At 45.4% G+C, this 19919-nt stretch overlaps 1 protein-coding gene across 5 annotated transcripts in view; it reads left to right on the plus strand.

The window, feature by feature from the left end:
• Window positions 1-90: 90 nt before the first annotated feature.
• The window catches only part of LOC106808006, a 22987-nt gene continuing 3158 nt past the window's right edge, over window positions 91-19919 (plus strand). The window contains exons 1-5 of one of the 5 annotated variants that reach the window (XR_001393741.1): window positions 91-391; window positions 8504-9214; window positions 9916-10234; window positions 10480-10592; window positions 10872-10897. Coding sequence is in view for 3 of the 5 variants with exons in the window: in XM_014810545.1 (XP_014666031.1) it covers window positions 8512-9214; window positions 9916-10234; window positions 10872-10875 (1026 nt within the window). In the remaining 2 variants the exon portion in view is untranslated. Of the gene's footprint in view, window positions 392-8503; window positions 9215-9915; window positions 10235-10479; window positions 10593-10871; window positions 11146-19919 lie in introns of those variants that run through there. The other 4 variants (XR_001393740.1, XM_014810545.1, XM_014810544.1 and 1 more) reach the window with 4 other exon arrangements.

A 19919-nucleotide genomic window follows, 5' to 3' on the forward strand; every position in this document is an offset into this window, starting at 1 on the left:
TAGTAGGTTGTCATTACAGGGTCTTGTATTATGCGCGCGGACTCGTTCGTGCACGCCCCGCCCACGCCCGGTCTTCTCGCAACGCTCAGAAATTAATGGGAAACCATTTCGTGTCTTTCGTTCTTCAGTTGCTGACGCTCGTTTAAAACGCGGTTACAAACAACAGCAGAAGTACTAGTGATTTCATCAGTAGCAGCAGCAACAGTAGCAATAGTAGTAGTAGTAGCAGTAGCAACAGTAGCAATAGTAGTAGTATCAGTAGCAAGCAGCACAACCAACAGCATCATCATCATCAGCAGCAGCAGCAGTAGCAGCAACAACAGCAGACGCAGACTCGTCACGCGTCACGCATTGCAATCGGTAGGACCAACGTTACAGGACATCGTTAGAGGTACGTTTAATTATAACATCATATCTTTGATTATAAATGAAAACCAAGCATCAGATTTCGTTGCTTCAAATACTACGTGCAAGTAGCCGTATTGTTTATACATTTGTTACGGCGGCATAGTTTTCGGATAGTGTCGGAAGGTGGCTTTCACAGTGACGCCCGTACGTGGGGCAGTATTGATTTTCAAACAAAGGAATTCTGCCCGAATCCAAGTCGGAGGAGCACATGCAAGGATCTATCATCGATTATAATATCTAGTCTAATATCCAATCTCTAATCTCTAATCTAAAGTCTAATATCTATAAGGATCTATCATCGATTATCACTTATGAGGTTATGAGGTGATTTCTCGGAGGCCGCCATGTTCCGTGCTATATCCTTTGTTATGATCGACGTAATTTCTGTGCCATTGTGAGACAAGTAAATGATGTCAACGCCTAATAAAGGTTTCTATTACTATAGATAACATAGGGTTCTCCAGTTTGTGCTACTCAATTTCTAGCTCTAGTAACTATAGCCCGTGTACGGTTTCCGCTGGCAAGCCGCCAGCTGCCAGCGGAAACCGTACGCGGGCTATAGTTACTAGAGCTCGAATTAATCATAGGGTCCATGTCCCCCAGGGTACTGCCGGAACGTACCCTGGGTGCGGTCCGGTATACCGGAACGTACCCTGTGCTGTAACTGGTAACTATTTGATATGGTTAGGGTTAGGGTTTGTCGTATCAGGTACTACAGATATGTACCCGAGGTACGTATATGTATACACAAGTGTACCAGACCTGTATCTTCTCAGCATATATATGTACCTTGTGTTTACATAAACGTACCTGCCCCTGAGATGGAAATGGAATGAAGACGGGCATGGAGAAGGAGTAGGGGGCAGGAGGAGGAGGAGGTGGAGGGGAGAAGGTGATGGAGTAGGGGGAGGAAGAGGAGGAGGAGTGGAGAAGGTGATGGAGATCGAAATATCCCCAAATCTGCTATTTTCAATTACATAATAATTAATATGATCAGAAAACAGTGGCGTATCCAGGATTTTTTAACAAGGGGACCAAAAACAGCGAACTGCGCAAAATAGTGGATGACTTAATATTTTAATGGCTCCTCTGCCTCCCTCTCCACACCCTACGGTCTACCTCTCAGCTCTGCCATCATTGTTTTGGGCGCCATGCGAAAAGGCGACATTTTTGTTCATTGTTCTCTGCTCCCAAGATATGTAATTGTTCAGTGGCGGGTCTAGGATTCCAAGGAGGGGGGTGAAAAACAGGCGGGGGGTATGTGGGTCTTCCCCCAGAAAATTTTGAAAATGTAGATTGCAGGAGATGGTATTTGCAGCACCTTTGAGTACATGTATCATTCTGACTACGACAATTCTCTTTTTAGTAGAACAATTCTTTTTTTTACTCTGATCAACATGGATCACCACTCCCCCCTTCAACTACGCCAAATGCCACAAAACATACTGTAGGAGTGATATCTTTAAATTTATTTTATTTCAACCTGTAAACTTATAATACTTTGCATGAATCAGGATGGTCATCGTGACTAGTTAATCTTCTTTTGCATGAGTTTTGACATTAGCAAAAAAAATTTGGTTTATAAAAATGCAAGGCATCGGGTTTCAGGGTATTCACTCATACTTAATGAGTCATACTGCAATAATATTATTATATATCAATTGGTCCACTTATGATCAGATCATTCAGATGTATAATAATATTATTGCAGTGTGACTCATATGACTGGATACTAAATGGCGCGGAGGGGGAGCGGAGAAGGTAATGGAGATCGAATGAAGACGGTCATGGAGGAGGAGTAGGGGGCAGGGGGAGGAGAAGGAGGGGAGAAGGTGATGGAGTAAGGGGAGGAGGAGGAGGGGAGGAGGAGGAGCGGAGAAGGTGATGGAGATCGAATGAAGACGGTCATGGAGGAGGAGTAGGGGGCAGGAGAAGGAGGAGGAGGAGGGGAGAAGGTGATGGAGTAGGGGGAGGAGGAGGGGAGGAGGAGGAGGAGGAGGGGAGAAGGTGATGGAGTAGGGGGAGGAGGAGGAGGGGAGGAGGAGGAGCGGAGAAAGTGATGGAGTTCGAATGAAGACGGTCATGGAGGAGGAGTAGGGGGCAGGAGGAGGAGGGGAGGTGATGGAGTAGGGAGAGGAGGAGGAGGAAGAGGAGGGGAGGTGATGGAGTAGGGAGAGGAGGAGGAGGAGGAGGGGAGGAGGGGGAGGAGGAGGAGTGGAGAAGGTGATGGAGATCGAATGAAGAAGGTCATGGAGGAGGAGGAGGGGGCAGGAGGAAAAATTCAAGCTGCAACTGAATATATCATGCAAAATGTATTCCAGGTCTCATTGAATCAATGCCAATGGAACAAAGAACTTTGTCTAGAATCCAAACCTAAGCTCCTTTAATCATTGTCATTTGAATAGAATCCGTTTTGTATGAAAAAATAAAATTTTCTTCTCAACTCTAAGAAGTCTGTTTCAAAATTGATATCATTCTTAACAACTGGAACAGCTATACTTACTGACTCACTGCATGTTTAATTTTTAATTTTTAATAAGTTTAAAATGGTTTGACATGGCTAACTATAGAATACCTCTATTATCGCTGACACACTCGGTCCAGTTAGTCAATGTTTACCTCAGGCAGATTCGATTACGTCACTGCCACAACAAATCTACCAGCAACAAGTCATTTGTCTCTTCAGAAAAAGCGTTTGTAGTGATCGATAAGTAGTTACCTGTTTACTCGCCGATGAAACTTGTCCACACAGTCAAATTTGTTGTCGCTACGAACGTTGTGATAACGCATACTTATTGGCCAAAGCACCCATATTACACGGCATTGCTGACCAATGAGAAGGCGCGAAACAACACTTGCTATGGATGCAATGCAGGCCGATCGACAGCCGAAAGAAATTCAATTTGCGGTCAGAAAAATATAAATAAAGTGCATTTTTCGTCACATTTTTCTTGGTTGTCCACAGAACAATGTCTCAGACTGGTTAGGTTGTCCGGCGCAAATTCTGGTTGTCTCGGACAACCGGACAACGCTTATTTCGAGCACTGCTAGGGGTATCCACAGGGTGAAAAACTGATAATTGGAGGCACTGGTCCAGCAGGACCAGTACCTCTGAGGAAGTACTGGTCCTGGTCAGTAGGCACTGGTCCAGGATTTCTGTCATAGCCAAAGGAATGGACTCGCGTATGGCGGACGTTTTTTTATAGGCGGGGGCTGGCGATTTGGCTGCAATTTGGTTGATGTGCATTCTAAGGCTATTCTTAAAAAAATTATATTTTTACTCGTTTCGATACACTGATGCGTATGTAAAATCGGACAAGCCTCCAACATATCAATCTCAAAAATCAATCAAATCAATCAAAGCATAAAAAATCAACGATGCAAAACATCAAGATCAGCGTCTCTGAAGACTGCCATCTTATTCCTAATAAATTCATCATATTTAATTAACACGCGATCGCCTGATGGTCGGGCATGCCCCAAGTATTTATCGACATTAGCAGAGGTAACAGCATGACTAGCAAAATACGAACATAACAAACATGGAAGAGCTTTGTGATACTTCGCATGAACTTTATGGCTTCGGGATCTTGAATATTTTTAGTCTATATTGTTATTAGATTTTACCATTGATTTCATTAGAATAATGTAGCAAGGTTAGTAGCAGAATAAACAAAATAATCAGGCACCAATTAAACAATTTTTTCGTTTGCCCTCACCCGACCCAGCGCTGAAAAGTTGTGTGTTGGCTTTTTTTTGCTCAGGGGTCTTTTTACAAATTCCAGCAATGGTGTCTGCCGTAGCTCGGTGTGCCTTGATGTGGGGAGATACCTTTTATGTTTTGCCTACACATTTATATAAATGCTACATTGTACAGTGCATACAACATACATATAAAATACTTTTAACAAACTTGTGTTTGGATCAGAGCTAATGCTGCATGATTTTATTTCAGATCACGTCCACGCACGCACGCACGCCCACGGCACACATACACGTAATGTGGAAATAAAAGCAACTTGAATAAGAAATAATAAATATCTTCTTAGCACATATTAGTCTTTGGAAAGCGAAAATAAGTTAATCTGTCAGATCCATAATAAGTTATTTAATATCTAAATTATAAATATAGCGCCATTTCCAGGATTCCAGCAAAGTTTTGCTGTCACAGTTTTGGAATCCAGCGATTCCAGGAAAGTTTTGCTGTCCGCGTCTTCATACCAGGCGGCGCGCCGCCGGCCACCCCCTACATATGTAATAATGAACATGCACCCTGGCACGCCAGCTGAAAGTGAAACAATCAATAATGCACCTCGCCCCTCCCCCCTACTTCAATCAGTGCCCGCCAGCCAACAGGCACGTACGCAGGCTGTGCCATAGCTCTAGTACTATAGCCCGCGTACAGTTGCCGCAGGGCTGCCACATACGGAAACTTAAAAAAAAATCGGAAAGGTCAATACAAATGTTTGTGTCGGCCCCTTTTGGCGGGCGGTCTCGGGTGAGGGCAAACAAACAACATTTGTATTAGTGGCCTCGAGTTTCCGGTAAATTTGTTTATTTCCTCAGTGCTGGCGATAATGTATAGTCGCCCCGCCGGACCAGCTGACACGAGCAAGCAGTCGCCCGGTCGATTTTCTAATCGCCACTGGCGACTGGGCGACCGCTTGTTTCTCACGCTGTATCCAGATCTGCACCAATGATCCCTTACTGATAGGGTTTTCCCGTCACAAGATACGTCGGAGTAGGCATAGTAGGAAACACGGAGTTCGAGCGACAGCGCTTACACCGTCAGATGGACAGGGACAGCCATTAAGTGGCATGAAGGCGCAACAAGAGCAAGACCCTTCAATATCCCAAGTCTACCGTTGGGTATTGAATGATGACAAGCCGTGCTGGGAAGCAATCAAAGGTGAAGGAAGTGACATGATCACTTTCTGGCGCCAGTTCGATCGCTTCTCGATACAAAACGGAATTCTGGTCAGGGAGTGGACTCCACCCAAGAAGAGGAACACTGTTTATCAACAGGTTGTTGCCCCAGGACTCCGATCGCAAGTCCTCCATGAAGTTCACTCTGGTGTCACCTCTGCCCATCTCGGACGACGAAAGACTAGGCAAGATGCAGAGTCGATTCTACTGGCCAGGACTAGTTACGGATGTTGCGGAGTTCTGCCGGATATGTCCTAAATGTGTTGCCCGCAGTAAGCCAAATCCGAGGATGAAGGCACCACTGCAAAGTATTTCCTCATCCTACCCATTCCAGCTTGTAGCGACAGACATCACAGAACTGCCAATCAGCCTACAGGGTAACCGTTACTGTTTGGTGGTTGGCGACCATTTTACGAAGTATGTGAATCTGTATGCCATGAAGGACCAGACAGCTAAGACCGTTGCAGACCTTATCTTTCGCCATTATGTTTGTGAACACGGGATGCCAGAAACGATTCATTCTGATCAAGGTCGGCAATTTGAGTCAGACATAGTGCAGGAACTATGCACCATGCTTGGGATCGAGAAGACTAGAACGACCCCATACCATCCCGAAGGAAACGGCATGATTGAGCGGTTCAACGAGAGGCTGAAGAGCGCCATCGCAAAGGTGAGTCAAACACGGCAAGGATTGGGATCTCCACCTTGGCCCAGTCCAGTTGGCGTACAACTCTAGTGTACACGAGACGACTGGCATGTCGCCATTTTACCTGTCACATGGTCGGGAACCCCGCTTGCCGGCGGACATTGTCTATGGATGCCCAACCAAGTACCATTGGAAGTCGGCCGGGAGTTACTCGAAGAGCATCCTCGCCGAAATGCAAGAGGCTTTCGAGGAAGCCCGGAAGACGGCAAGTATCGGCCAAGAGCGACAAAAGAAAGTGTACGACAATTGGCGAAACACCCCTACCAAGTGTTGGACAGAGTGTGGTTATACGCTCCAGTACCCAAAGATCGTCACAGGAAATTGGCTCTACCATGGGTAGGGTCATATATCATCGTAAAGAGGATGCAGACAGTGAATGGCCTGCCTGGTGTCACATACAGGATCCAGAGTGAGGACACAGCTAAGCGACATAGGCTAGTTGTCCATCACAATCGCTTAAAACCGTGTGTGGCACCCAGGATACCAAGGCCATTGGCGCATCAAGAGCCGGAGGAGCTTGACGACGTCCCTGTAGAGAGGGGACCGGGCGTTCCTGCCCTGCCGGGAATGTTCTTCCCAATGATGGGTGGAGGATTTGGTCTTGGTGTCGGCATGTGATTACCAGCCGCACCTGCAGCCCCTCCTGTCCCGGCGGCAGATATCGTGGACGACGGAATTCCCGAAGGTGGACCTGGCGCTGACATGGGGTTTCCTGCAGAACCAGCTGTCCCACCTGAGTAACCAGACGAAGGATACGAGCTGAGAGCAGTTGCTCAACCAGGGGAAAGAGATGCCGAGTTAGGAGCGGGACCACGTGTTGACATGGGTTTGCCTGCAGCACGTGGCGTCCAGGCTCCAGAACCAGAAGTTCCTGCTGTTCCACTTCATGAGGAGAGACCAACTGATGCTGCCCGTAAAGAAGAACACGACGAACAAGATGATGGTGCAGAGTTCGTACCACTTGCCTTGCACGTTGACGGTCACCTAGATGACCCACCGCTGGATGAGCATCACCCTGAACAACTCGTTCAGCTGGCAGAGGAAACGCTGATCGAGGCCGCTCCAGAATCACACGTGACGAGGAGCGGACGTGAAGCGATGGCGGATGTCCTGACGGAGGACGACACTTAGGCTCGAGGCTTATTAGGCACCACGAGCACGCGATTGCATAAATGAGGCGTTGGTGTTTGACGCATTTCATGATTTTGTAGAACATGGTTTCTTTTGTAATGTTTACCGCTGGGCAGTTGCCCCTTGTTTTTAGCGGATCGTGTAATTTTGTGTTCCGTATTTTGTATTCCGTGGACAGTGGCAGGGTAGCTGCCTCCTGTTGTAATGTAACCGCTGGGCGGTTGCCCCTTGTTTTTAGCGGATTTGCATATGTTGATGTGGGGCACATCTCCTCAAAAGAGGGGTATATGTGACGGCAGCATAGTTTTCGGATAGTGTCGGAAGGTGGCGCGGTGTTGCCGCATGCGCGAGGCGCGCGCCCTCTCTTGGTCTCTACTTGGGAGACATTGATGTGAGTTTGCCGTCGTTTCTGAATAAAGCCGTTCATTCCCAAATTCCTGTGCTTATCGATTTATAGTGAGTGCTCCAATGAAGGCATAATAGTCAGCTTTCACACATTCGTTAACACGTCATCGACATTATATGTAATATAGCGTATAGAGTACATAACAGAGCGCCAGAGCATCAGAGTGTATAAATAATACATCTGAACAGTTTCCTTGATGGGTCAAACTGGCAGAGACTGTGTGTGTGTGCGTGGGCGTGGGCGTGGGCGCGGGCACGCGTGTGTGACTGTGTGTGTGTGTGTGTTTTTTTTAACTTGAACAAGAAAACTTGGAAAAGTGATGAGAATCAGAGATATCATCCCTACTATACAAGCTATCCTTTATTAACATACATGTATTATACACACAGTAGTAAACAGTTTAAAACAAACAGTAAACAGGGCTAAACAAGCATATACATGCACACACGTACATGCACACGAGGTTAAGCACACGCAGGCATTCAACACCCCGAGTAACCGATTGTAACCGATCATCGGTTACTTGGGTCCAACCGATGATCGATTACGAAATTACAACCGATTGACAACACTAGTGTGTGTGTGTGTGTGTGTGCGTGCGTGCGTGTGTTTGTGTGTGTGTGACTGTGTGTGCGTGCACGCGCCCCTGTGTGTGCATGTGTGTGTGTCAAAGAAAAAGAGGAGAATTGGGGCCTTAATGTCTCGTGGTCAAAATTGTGTGCATATATCAAAGACATTGCCAAGTCACGGCAAGATATACAATTACCTATGATCCACTTGGATCTATTATACTAAGGAATTGCGTCTTATTACATTATTATTTAGACAATTCATAAACTATTAATAGTATTACAATATAATTATATATATTTCATTGTAACACAATAGAACGATTAATAATAAATATTATATATTTTTTGTCACAGAACTCATCATGGGAGGAAAAAAAGAAGCTCACGGTGACAAGTTGCTGGTCATTGTCGAAAAATCCCTAAGGCCCGAAATCGCAGAATACCTACAGAAACATCGAGGCACGCTTTCTCTCTACGTTCAGAGTCTCTACGGTGATAGCAATAAGAACATTAAACAGCTTGAAATGGGAGAATTAGAGCAGTTCATCCGCGTGAATACAGTCGTCGGCATATTCACATATGAGGATGGACCCGCCATTATTGCATCCATTCTTACGGAAAAGTTTCCCCACCTTTATGGTCCATCATTCATCTCAGCGTTTCTCTGCTTTAACAAGTATTACACCCATCAGCTAGTCGATCCAGACCCGCTTCCTTTCAAGTTTGTTGATCTGCGTGCATGCGCCGATAGGAGCGATGCGGCAATGTCGGAGATTCTGAACATCACAGGTGTTCCTGCCTTCATCAAGCTAACGACATCGACGGAAAGCATGGACGTGTACCTCGCATATAATGAGGAGGAACTGAGAAATGTCATTGAGACATTAAGCGAGTTAACAACTGAGGCTACAGAGTTTCTGGATCGTCTACAGGAACATCTCAAACCGGAGCAATTCCCACCACACTACTCACGCGGTGCCATTGCGATGAAGTACATGAAGGATGCATCCATCATTAACGTACATGGTTACGTGTGCAAGGGTCAAATCCACCACTGGGTCATCGGTAAGTACAGCATTAATCCGTATAAAATTTTTATTATATATCCAAACATACATATACTACGCACACGATGCTCATACGCGTACCAATGCGCATACGCACACGCATACATATGACATTCCTAAGGGATTACCCACAGCATTATAGTTAAATGAACCCCGGGGGGTCACTATATATGCCGGTATTACCCCATGTGCGTTCTCACTAAAAATAATAGGCCCCCTAGTGCGAACTGCACATTGGAAAACCCTACCCCCTATTGCAGACACAATTAAAGAATACCACCCCCTATTGCATACACAATGAAAGAGTCCTACCCGGACCCCTACCCCCTATTGCGAGGTCTTGCAGTTGCAGACAAGTGGAGGGCAAACAGTGGAGGGAATGGAGGGGGCCTGTGAGGGGGGCCTACTGCGGGCGCGGTGCTTGACTTGAACGATCCCGAGGGCTTATTGCGGGATTAGCTTTGTAAAGAAAGGGGGGCCTATTTGCTCCCGCGCGGGCCCGCTTTAGAAGTTGAAAAACACCCCCCTAACCCACAAAATTTGGAATGCACATGGGGTAATACCGGCATATATAATGACCCCCTCCGGGAAATGAACATACAAGAATTTTAGTTCCATCGCGTTTTCCGCAACATTGTTGAATATTATTTATTGTTATATATTGTTATATTGTTATATATTGAATATTGTTGATTTCAGGTGATAAAAAGCATTGGCCAAAGAAGCCGGAGTTGATGCATATGATAGCGTTCCCGAGCGATCATAGCCCCACTACACTCGGTAAAGCTTGGAATAAATACGACCAGACCGCAGAAACTCTCATTAAATATGGTTACGATGATCAGTTTCTCGAGGTCGAGATGTTTGTGACGGAGCAGGGTGATGTACACTTGATGGAGATAAATGGCAGAAGCGTCATTGGCCTGCGTAGATCATCACATGTCCTGAACAACGGAGACATGATAACAGCAGTAGTAGACATTGCCACGGGCGTATGCCCTATACCACCAACCTATAAGTAAGTATAATGTAGATATTAAGCCATATAATATAATATATAATATAAAATAATATAATCTATATATATATATAAAGTTGTTCGGCCGAATTAGTCCGTATTCGCATAACTAGAGAACTCCGCAGCCTAGAGGAAAACTAAATATATTTTCAGAATCAGCACGTCTGGTAGGTGGTTCTGGCTGAAACAAAAATTTAAAAAAGTTAAAAAGTTAAACATTCATAAAAAATTCTATTGATCAATAGGTGGCGGTCACGTACGTACAAACAACATCTGAACATCGTCTGAATCCATGGTGTATAACCGTAATGGCGCAGTGGCCTCATCACTAGAACATCCGTCTACACCTGCATTCCAGGTTCGAGTCCCAGCTCGGCAGCTGCGGAACTTATTTTCCCCTTTTTTCCTCTTTTCTTTTTTCCTACCTCTTTAGTATGTACTTCTGCAACTTCAGCCAGTACTTCTGCCACTTCAAAATTTAAAACATAAATTTTACTACATCCATTAACAAAATAAGAAAAGTTAAAAAGTGCAAACAAATTAATACTTTACTATTCGTCAATAGATGACGGCAACGTGCGAGTGTCTTAAGATTATTGTGTACGTGGTAGTAACAACTGAACTATTTGTGCTACAGGTGAACACAGTCAACATAGTGAACAGGTGAGAACTCAATCTATCAAGCGTACTTGGCGAAGTCTTGGCTAGGCTGAAGCCAGGCGCGTAGCTAGGATTTTATTTTAGGGGTGTCATAATGATTAATGACGGTAGCGCCCTGTAGGAGAGTTGTCTATCTTTTAGTTAGATATTTGAGAGCCAGGGGGAGCTACAGGAGTTCGGCATGGCGGTTTGTAATCTCGTGTTCTGCTCAGCTACGTTTCTTCAATAAAACGAATCTACATGAAGTTAAATCGCTTGTTTGGGATTACACAATCATGACATGGTGTCAGAAGTGACTTCAAGAACAGTTTCAAGTACACATTGTAGTGCTGCTTGACAGAACAACGCGGACGTTTGTGTCTAAAGGGTGAGTCTACAGTTTGATACCGGTGGCCCGGAATCACAAGTCATTGTCAAGAAAATGGCACGATATGACCTCCCTGCCAAGTTTACGTTCAAAGCTGAAGAATGGAGTGAGTGGATAGAGGAATTCGGATGATTTCGGAAAGCCACTAAACTTCACAAAGAAGACGGAGAAGTACAAAGGTACTCACTTATCTACTGTATGGGAGGTAAACAAGCCAACAAAATATTCAAAACGTTGAAATTTGGTTTTGCATGATGTGCCTGACCCAGAAAACCCTAGCGCCACAATTAGAGAGGAGGAGAAGGACACTGATTACGACACAGTTGTCAAGAAATTCACACAGTACTTCATCCCGAAAAGAAATATAATACACGAGAGATCACTCTTTCAAGAGAGGGTCCAAAGTAGGGAGGAGACAGTGGAGGAATTTCTAAGGGACCTTCAAGCAATGGTGGAGAATTGCGAGTACAAGGATCCAGAGGACCAAGTACGTGGCAGGTTTGTTGTGGGACTCGATCGAGGAGTGAAGCAAAAACTGCAGCTGATGCCAGATTTGACCCTAGATAAAGCTGCAGCAGTGGCACGCCAGCATGAACAGGTAAAATTACAGATGGTCCAGCAACAAGCTTCCCACCAGGAGGTTCAAAACAAAGGGAGCATAGACCAAAGTGGAAGAAGGATGTCAGCAGCCACATAACAAAACAGAAATGCAACCGTTGTGGTTACGACTGTCACCCACGGGGTGGTAAATGCCCTGCTAGTGGACAGATCTGTAGGTCATGCAATAAGCGTGGACATTTCTCTTCGGTGTGTCGCAGTGGTAAACACCGAGGTGGAAATTTAAATGGGGCAACAGACGCAGTGACATCTCAGGATACATCCGAGGGGGAGGAATCATTCTTCCTTGGAACAACTTGATTGCCATGAGGAGGAGGAGAAGCCCGCGGAGCTTTGCGGCCTTAGTCACTGAAACATATGCGTGCCTAAACTGTTAAAATTTAAAATAGACACGGAGCTTGACGTAACATGATATTTCACACACCATTCTGGCGATCATTGAAAAGTCGTCCACACCTGATGCACAACAATGGTCAAGCTTCAACAGTCCTGGGGGCCAGCTCAAGGTTCTAGGCTGCATTTACAGCTGTCATCAATCACAAGGGGAAAGTCTATACATTTCGTGTAGTCGTGATAGATGGAACAGGACCAGTCAGCCTGCTAGGCCGCGGCAGAGTGGCAAAGGAAAATGGGCCTAGTTACCCATGTAGATGAAATCTTGAGTCAGTTCAACTCAGATATTGGTCTCTTGACGACCGAACCAGTCAAACACCACTGTGTTTGACACCGCACGAAAAGTTTCCCGTTTCCCCTGATGGCATGCGGTTTGAAAACAGAAATACGGAGAATGCAGGATAGTGGGAGTGATCCGTCCTGTCACTGAGCCCACCGGAATGGTGTGCAGCTATGGTTCCGTTCAGAAGAAAAATGGTAAACTGCGCATTTGTGTTGACCTAAAAGACTCAATAGGGCTGTTCGCAGAGAACATTATACACTTGCGAATCTAAAGCGACATCGCTCCTAAGTTGGCTTAGTCCAAGTACTTTACAAGCTGGGATGCAGCAAGTGGATTTTGGCAGATCCCCTTGGATTGAGCAAAGCCAACTGCTCACAACTTCATGCGGCGCTGTTTGGCGCAGGTTTGCATTCTGTCGCGTTCCTCGTCGTATTACTTCAGGCGCCCAGAGGATACTTCCACGCGAAATGACCGAGTTCACTTCATGGCTTGGAGGAGTAGAGGTCATAATGGATGCATACTATTGGTTCATGGCCGATCCATGGATAGAGCATGGAAGTGGAGGCCTAACTGAAGTGTCTGACGAGACTTTCCAGAAGCAAGTCTTTCGGCTTAAACCGAGAAGAATGCCAGTTTTAGGATGAAAGGAATTTGTTTAGCTTTGGTGACCTTAATCGGCTGGCTGAAGCGGAGTCGAAGCCAGACCCAGAGATAGGTAACGGCAATGATGGCATCTGACTTCACCCCCAATGTCAGGACTTGTGCGGCTTGATTGAATGTTTCAATACTTAGCGCAAGTTTGCAAACAACCGTCTTCTGTTATGAAGCCCATGACAGATCTGCTGAGGATAGTGACAGTGTCTGGGTTATGGGGGCCAAGTCAGCAAGGTGCCTTCCAAAAGAAACGCAACAGCTACTATGCGTTTCTGCCAACACTAGCGGATACTATGATGCGAAAAAGCAAACGATCAAAGTGGCTGATGCTAGGCAGTTTCGGGAAGGGCCGTACTCCAGTGCAGTAAACAGTGCATTCTGCCTCAATAACACTCAAGCGTGAGGCAGCGATTATGCTCAAATGGAAGGAATGTGGCTGGCGCAGTATGGGCATGGCGAAAACTGTCTAGGTATCTTGTGGGATTACAACGGATTACTCTACTCTGACGCGAACCACAACGGCATTGGTGCTCTACTGAGCCACAGAGAAATTGTATAGAAACACTCATTCGGCTGTCAGGGTGCTTTTGTGCGAATTGATGCGGTTAATCGCTGTTGTATCATTTGTTGGCGGGTAAAGAACAGTATAGTGCAGATGCACATATCAGGAATGCCTTCGCTAGCTGTGACACAGAGGATAGTGTACTAGCTGGTCGAAGATGTCAGTGATTATGTGGACAGCAGCTTCATGTAGTTGGGTCAGCGTCACCTAACAAATTAGAACAGATCAGGGAACTACAGAGACAGGACGATGGTCCTGCATGCAGTAATTGCGTTAGCGTCATTCAACGGTGGCCAAAATAGAAGTGAGCGTGGTGCCGGAGCCTTTGAAGGCACTATATACCATGTACGTCACGAGCTATCGGTGACAAATGGAATAGTTGGTTCTACAGATTATGAATGTTCTGCCTAGAGCAAATGAGACAGGATGCTTTAGAACGCACTAGCATGAATCACAGCAGAGGCATCTCGAATGCTTTTTTTTTTTTTTTTATTTCCCGTGAAATGAGCGGGACAGCCCATATGGTGGCCGAACATGAGCAAGCGGACTAATTAAAAACATGGTCGATCAATGTGTGTGGAGGTGCGGACAGAGCAGACCCATCACAGAGCGAGAACAACCCCTGCAGCGCAATAGAGTTGGCGGGGTCGCCATGGCAGCAGTGTTTGCGGGACGGAATCTACTAAATTCAAGCAGGACATTTTTTGGTAGTTTGGTAGACTATTACTCTCGTTGGAATCGAAGTTGACGAGGCTGACAATCTTACCAGGCTCTGCAGTAATTAACACAGGACATGAAAAGCAATGTTTACGGCTTTTCGTATCAGAGGCTCGTATATCGGATAATGAGGCGCAAATATACCTCATCACGAATTCCGTGCAGTTTGCTAAGTCGTGGGGATTCACTCACGAAAACGGACCACACCCATACACACCACAACCAGAGAATGTGTGATGGCTGACGTTGCCGTGGCGACGGCTAAACACATTACTGAAGCTGGATGATCCAGAGATTGGATTGTTGAACTATAGAGCAACCTGCGCATTCAGCTACGCGAGTGTGTCTCCAGTCTATGGCACTACAGGAGACGAGAACTACCGGACCAGACTTCCGATACTGGAGCGAAATCTACTGCCAAATGTTCCAGATACCAGCACGCAATCCGTCAGTCTGACGAATCAGCTAAGCCAACCTACAAGAAGGTATTATGATGCAGGAAGGTGCTCGAATACTACCTCACCTGTCCAGTAGTCAGTTGGCACTGACGAAGCGGTGGACACGTGAGAAGCGGCTGGGAACAAGTGGGAAACAGTTCGGTGGTTGACAGAAAACAACCGTCTACAGTCATTCAGCGACGATGCGGAATTCATCGTCGGAACCGTAAACTATACAATGAACCCAGTGACACCTAGTGGGCATCGAATTCTTACGCACCACCCACACAGCAAGGCCATAGTTTGTTGCCGGCAGCAGAGACGGTTGTTTTGACAACGCATTTACCCCAACATGTGCGCAGGCAAACAATGGTCTACGAGTCGAAGCGAAGAATGCAGATACAGTTCGCCATCTGATGCTCAGCAACATACGCTTATGGTACCAGTGACCTCACATCGGCAGCGAGTGTCCGGGCCACGTTGCGTCTCCTCACGCTTTCAGAACTACAAGGTGTTAGTTTAAGGCGACTAAGATCGCTAAGGGCAGAATAATCCCTGGATCTGAGTCCAGACAGTGGGCAGGTCTTACCCTACTGGTCTGTATTAGATGTTAAGTGTCCGTTGTTAGGCATTGATATGAAAAGTTACATCTTTGTCATTCAAAGACATTCATGGCTATAGAATAAGATGGTTTATCTCAAGGAAAGGATAGATGTCATATGATTTTAATGACGGTCGCGCCGTGTAGGAGAGTTGTCTATCTTTTAGTTAGATATGTGAGATGCAGGCGGGACTACAGGAGTTCTGCCTCAGCTACGTTTCTTAAATAAAAGATCTAGCTGACGAGTTAAATCCTTTTTGGTTTACCAATCAATGACAAGCGGGGTGGGGGGGCAATGGTTAACGTGAAAGTGTCGAATCGGCGGTCGTAAATCCGTACGGATTGGGGTGGGGATGATGCGATAGCCATCACTAATCTCACGAGCAAGCGCCACAATAATTTACGCACACGCGCGCGATGCGCACCTGACGAACATACCACACCACCGCTACACTGCACACGACACACACTACACACACACACAACACACACACACGACACACACACACACAACGAGACAAACAACAAACACACACACAACACACGTACTACACAGGGGGGTAGCCAGATATGTGCACTGTAGGCCCGCGCCTACACTTTTTTGGCAAGTATATCTTCTTTTTTTTAAAACCCATAATGTCAGATATCCATAAGCTTGCTGGTACGAGTTTAACGAGTCTAGGCCAGGAAAAACTATTTGAACTGAACGAGCAGAATATGCGTAAATTAGGTGGACCGTTATTCTTCTGTCATCTGGCTGTCTTTCTATCGCGTTGTGCCGTTCCACTTCAACTCACTCTAACCCCTGCGCGAAAAAGCACTAGGGATCATGGATCTTGTCAGGTTTTTTTTAAACATTTAGACTCGTTGGTAACACTATTTTAAACGTCGTTTGTGTTTTTTGGGTTTTAAAAGTGATATTGAATGAGGTGGTCTCAAGTCTAGGCAAAGGGCCAGGGAACCGAATGAACACTCGGGGAAGGGCCGTTTCCGGCCATCTTGGGTGGCGTTGTAAACTCAAAATTTCTGTGTACGCCTCCGCCAACGATGGTGGCGCTCGCTGAGATAGTGTCCCTACAATGTTATGGAATCCTGGCATACGCCCCTGATACATTTTATATATGTATACATGACCGCGTGGCACGCACATGCCAAATTTGAACAACCGTATACGTTTGGCACATGCCCGTAGGCTGCAGTGCTAGGGCGCATGCACCCAGAAATTTTGAATATTTAAGGCCATTTTCCTGCAATCTGAGCATACTGTGGGGCCAGTATTCTGGCATGCTGATGACACTATCTTTGTAACCCTAGACTCAACCCTACAAGTTAGGATTCAAAACACTTTTCATTACTTTTCGAGAGCGTACAGTTAGGTTACTATAGTAATAATACATGTATTAAAACACAGGTGAGATTGCAATTTCTCACAATTTCACGTGTTTTTGATGTTTGCAACCATACGATTTTTGTGCTATTTGTGAGCTGGAAACATTTTCTTGCAGAGGTTCATTTGCATGGTCTGCCGCCCTCAAAGGCACATTGTGTTCAGTTAAATAATCCGTAAATCTCACTTCTGCTCAAAACAGACAATTCTCTATCTTGTCTCAAAAAGCTTGATATATCTCGGTTATATTGATGATCGTTCACTGCACCCGCATAGCACTTGTACTTTTGAGAGACTATATGCCTCTGGCAGTCACTCCTTCCTCCGTGCCCCACTTGAAAGTCTGTTTTGCATGCCATGCAATAGCCATGATTAACACCGAATTGTACTGTAGGCTATACAGTTATACATACATTTAAAAAACTCATTTCTCATGCATTACGCTGAAATTGAAACAATCACATTTCTTTCTTTTTTCTTCTTCCTTACTTTTTTTTCTCTTTTTTGAATTTCACGGGGGGTATATTTGTACAGGCCATCCCCCCTCCTTCAAGAGCGGGGGGATGCATCCCCCCATTCCCCCGGTATTTACGCCCCTGGTGCGAATCACTTGAAGAGCGCGCTTCCTAGGGGTGGGTGCAGGGAGGGGGAGTTTCATTAAATTATTAGAAAAAGAAGACGATTCGTTGTACCGTTCTCGGCTCTTAATCCTGAATTTTCAAAAATAATATTGGATTTATTGTTAAACAAGATTTCGATTTTTTTTAGGATATCTTCAGAAAAGAGCATCATGCATGTGATAAATATATTGACGTTTAAATCATCAAACAATCAGCATTTCATCATAAGATTTCCATAATTGCTAGCAGGACTGTGTGACAGGTCAGACACATAATAAGAATACACAAGTAGCACGTAGAGAACCCGACCCGCTGTACACAAAATATCCGTAGAGCTCGATAGTCATATTATTGTGTAGGTACGCATGATATGTTATGCTGAGCTGGATAAAAGGCAAACTGCGCTGGGCTCAAAGCTCATTTCACAAAATATTTTTAAATAATTACTAAAAGATATCTGTTGTTTCTTTTATAATCTTTTTAACACAGTCTTTGTCATGTGTCTTTGTATGCTCTTTTTTCTTCCTACGTCTTCTTACTTTTTTCTCTTCTCTCTCTTTTTTTGGCCGGCGTTTTGAGGGGGGGCGACCGCCCTCACCGCCCCCCCTGGCTACGCGCCTGGCTGAAGCTTATTAATATTAGTACTGAAGCTGAAAGTACTGAACGCTACTCACTGAACTCGGTAGTGAATACTGAAGCTATAACTCTACTAAACTTACTAGGCTGAAGCTAATTCATTAACGCAAGCAACACTGTTTATATGATTTCAGCAGCATAAATATTGTTACAGTAACATTAGCTTCTGTTCCTCCTGTTGGACCTGTCCCTGGACGTCCTGTTCCTCCAGTGGAACATAGAGTTCCACTGTAACATTACAGCCTCATACATCCACACATGTACACATTTTTCTAGCAAACCCATTTCACTTCTTTCTTAACAGTAAACAAATTAATGTTTAACCCTCCTCTTGCTGGGTCACTGCGCTTTGACCTGTGACCTCCAATTTCGTGCTCATGATGGATTCCCTCCCCATCACTCTATACATCGAATATCAACAGCCTAGGTCGAGCTGCTGACATTTGTCTCGCAATTCGGATTATTCCGTATTAAGAGGGAAATATTACTTAATTACTTAATTAATTAAACATTTCGTGTAGTCGTGATAGATGGAACAGGACCAGTCAGCCTGCTAGCCCGCGGAGTGGCAAAGAAAATGGGCCTAGTTACCCATGTAGATGAAATCTTGAGTCAGTTCAACTCAGATATTGGTCTCTTGAAGACCGAACCAGTCAACACCACTGTGTGTCAACACCGCACGAAAAGTTCCGTTTCCCCTGATGGATGCGGTGAAAACAGAAATACGGAGAATGCAGGATAGTGGAGTGATCCGTCCTGTCACTGAGCCCACCGAATGGTGTGCAGCTATGGTTCCGGTTCAGAAGAAAAATGGTAAACTGCGCATTTGTGTTGACCTAAAAAGACTGAATAGGGCTGTTCGCAGAGAACATTATACACTTCCGAATCTAAGCGACATCGCTCCTAAGTTGGCTCAGTCCAAGTACTTTACCAAGCTGGATGCAGCAAGTGGATTTTGGCAGATCCCCTTGGATGAGAAAAGCCAACTGCTCACAACATTCATGACGCCGTTTGGGAGGTATGCATTCTGCCGCGTTCCCTTCGGTATTACTTCGGCGCCAGAGATCTTCCAGCGAAAAATGACCGAGTTACTTCAGGGCTTGGAAGGAGTAGAGGTCATAATGGATGATATCTTGGTTCATGGCCGATCCATGGAAGAGCATGAAAGGAGGCTAACTGAAGTTCTGACGAGACTTCAGGAAGCAAGTCTTCGCTTAAACCGAGAGAAATGCCAGTTTAGGATGAAAGAATTGGTTTACTTTGGTGACCTTATCGGTGCTGAAGGGATCAAGCCAGACCCAGAGAAGGTACGGGCAATGATGGATCTGACTCCACCCTCCAATGTCAGGGAACTCTGTAGCTTGATTGGAATGTTTCAATACCTAGGCAAGTTTGCAAACAACCTGTCTTCGGTTATGAAGCCCATGACAGATCTGCTGAGGTCTGACAGTGTCTGGTTATGGGGGCCAAGTCAGCAAGGTGCCTTCCAAGAAACCAAACAGCTACTATGCGCTTCTCCAACACTAGCATACTATGATGCGAAAAAGCCAACGATCATAAGTGCTGATGCTAGCAGTTTCGGGATAGGGGCCGTACTCCAGTAGCAGTAAAACCAGTAGCATTCTGCTCAAGAACACTCAAGCGCTGAGCAGCGTTATGCTCAAATTGAGAAGGAATGTCTGGCGGCAGTATGGGCATGCGAAAAACTGTCTAGGTATCTGGTGGGATTACCACAGTTTACTCTACTGAC

Source organism: Priapulus caudatus, unplaced genomic scaffold, assembly GCF_000485595.1.
Source record: "Priapulus caudatus unplaced genomic scaffold, Priapulus_caudatus-5.0.1 Scaffold247, whole genome shotgun sequence".
Lineage (NCBI taxonomy): Eukaryota > Metazoa > Priapulida > Priapulimorpha > Priapulimorphida > Priapulidae > Priapulus > Priapulus caudatus.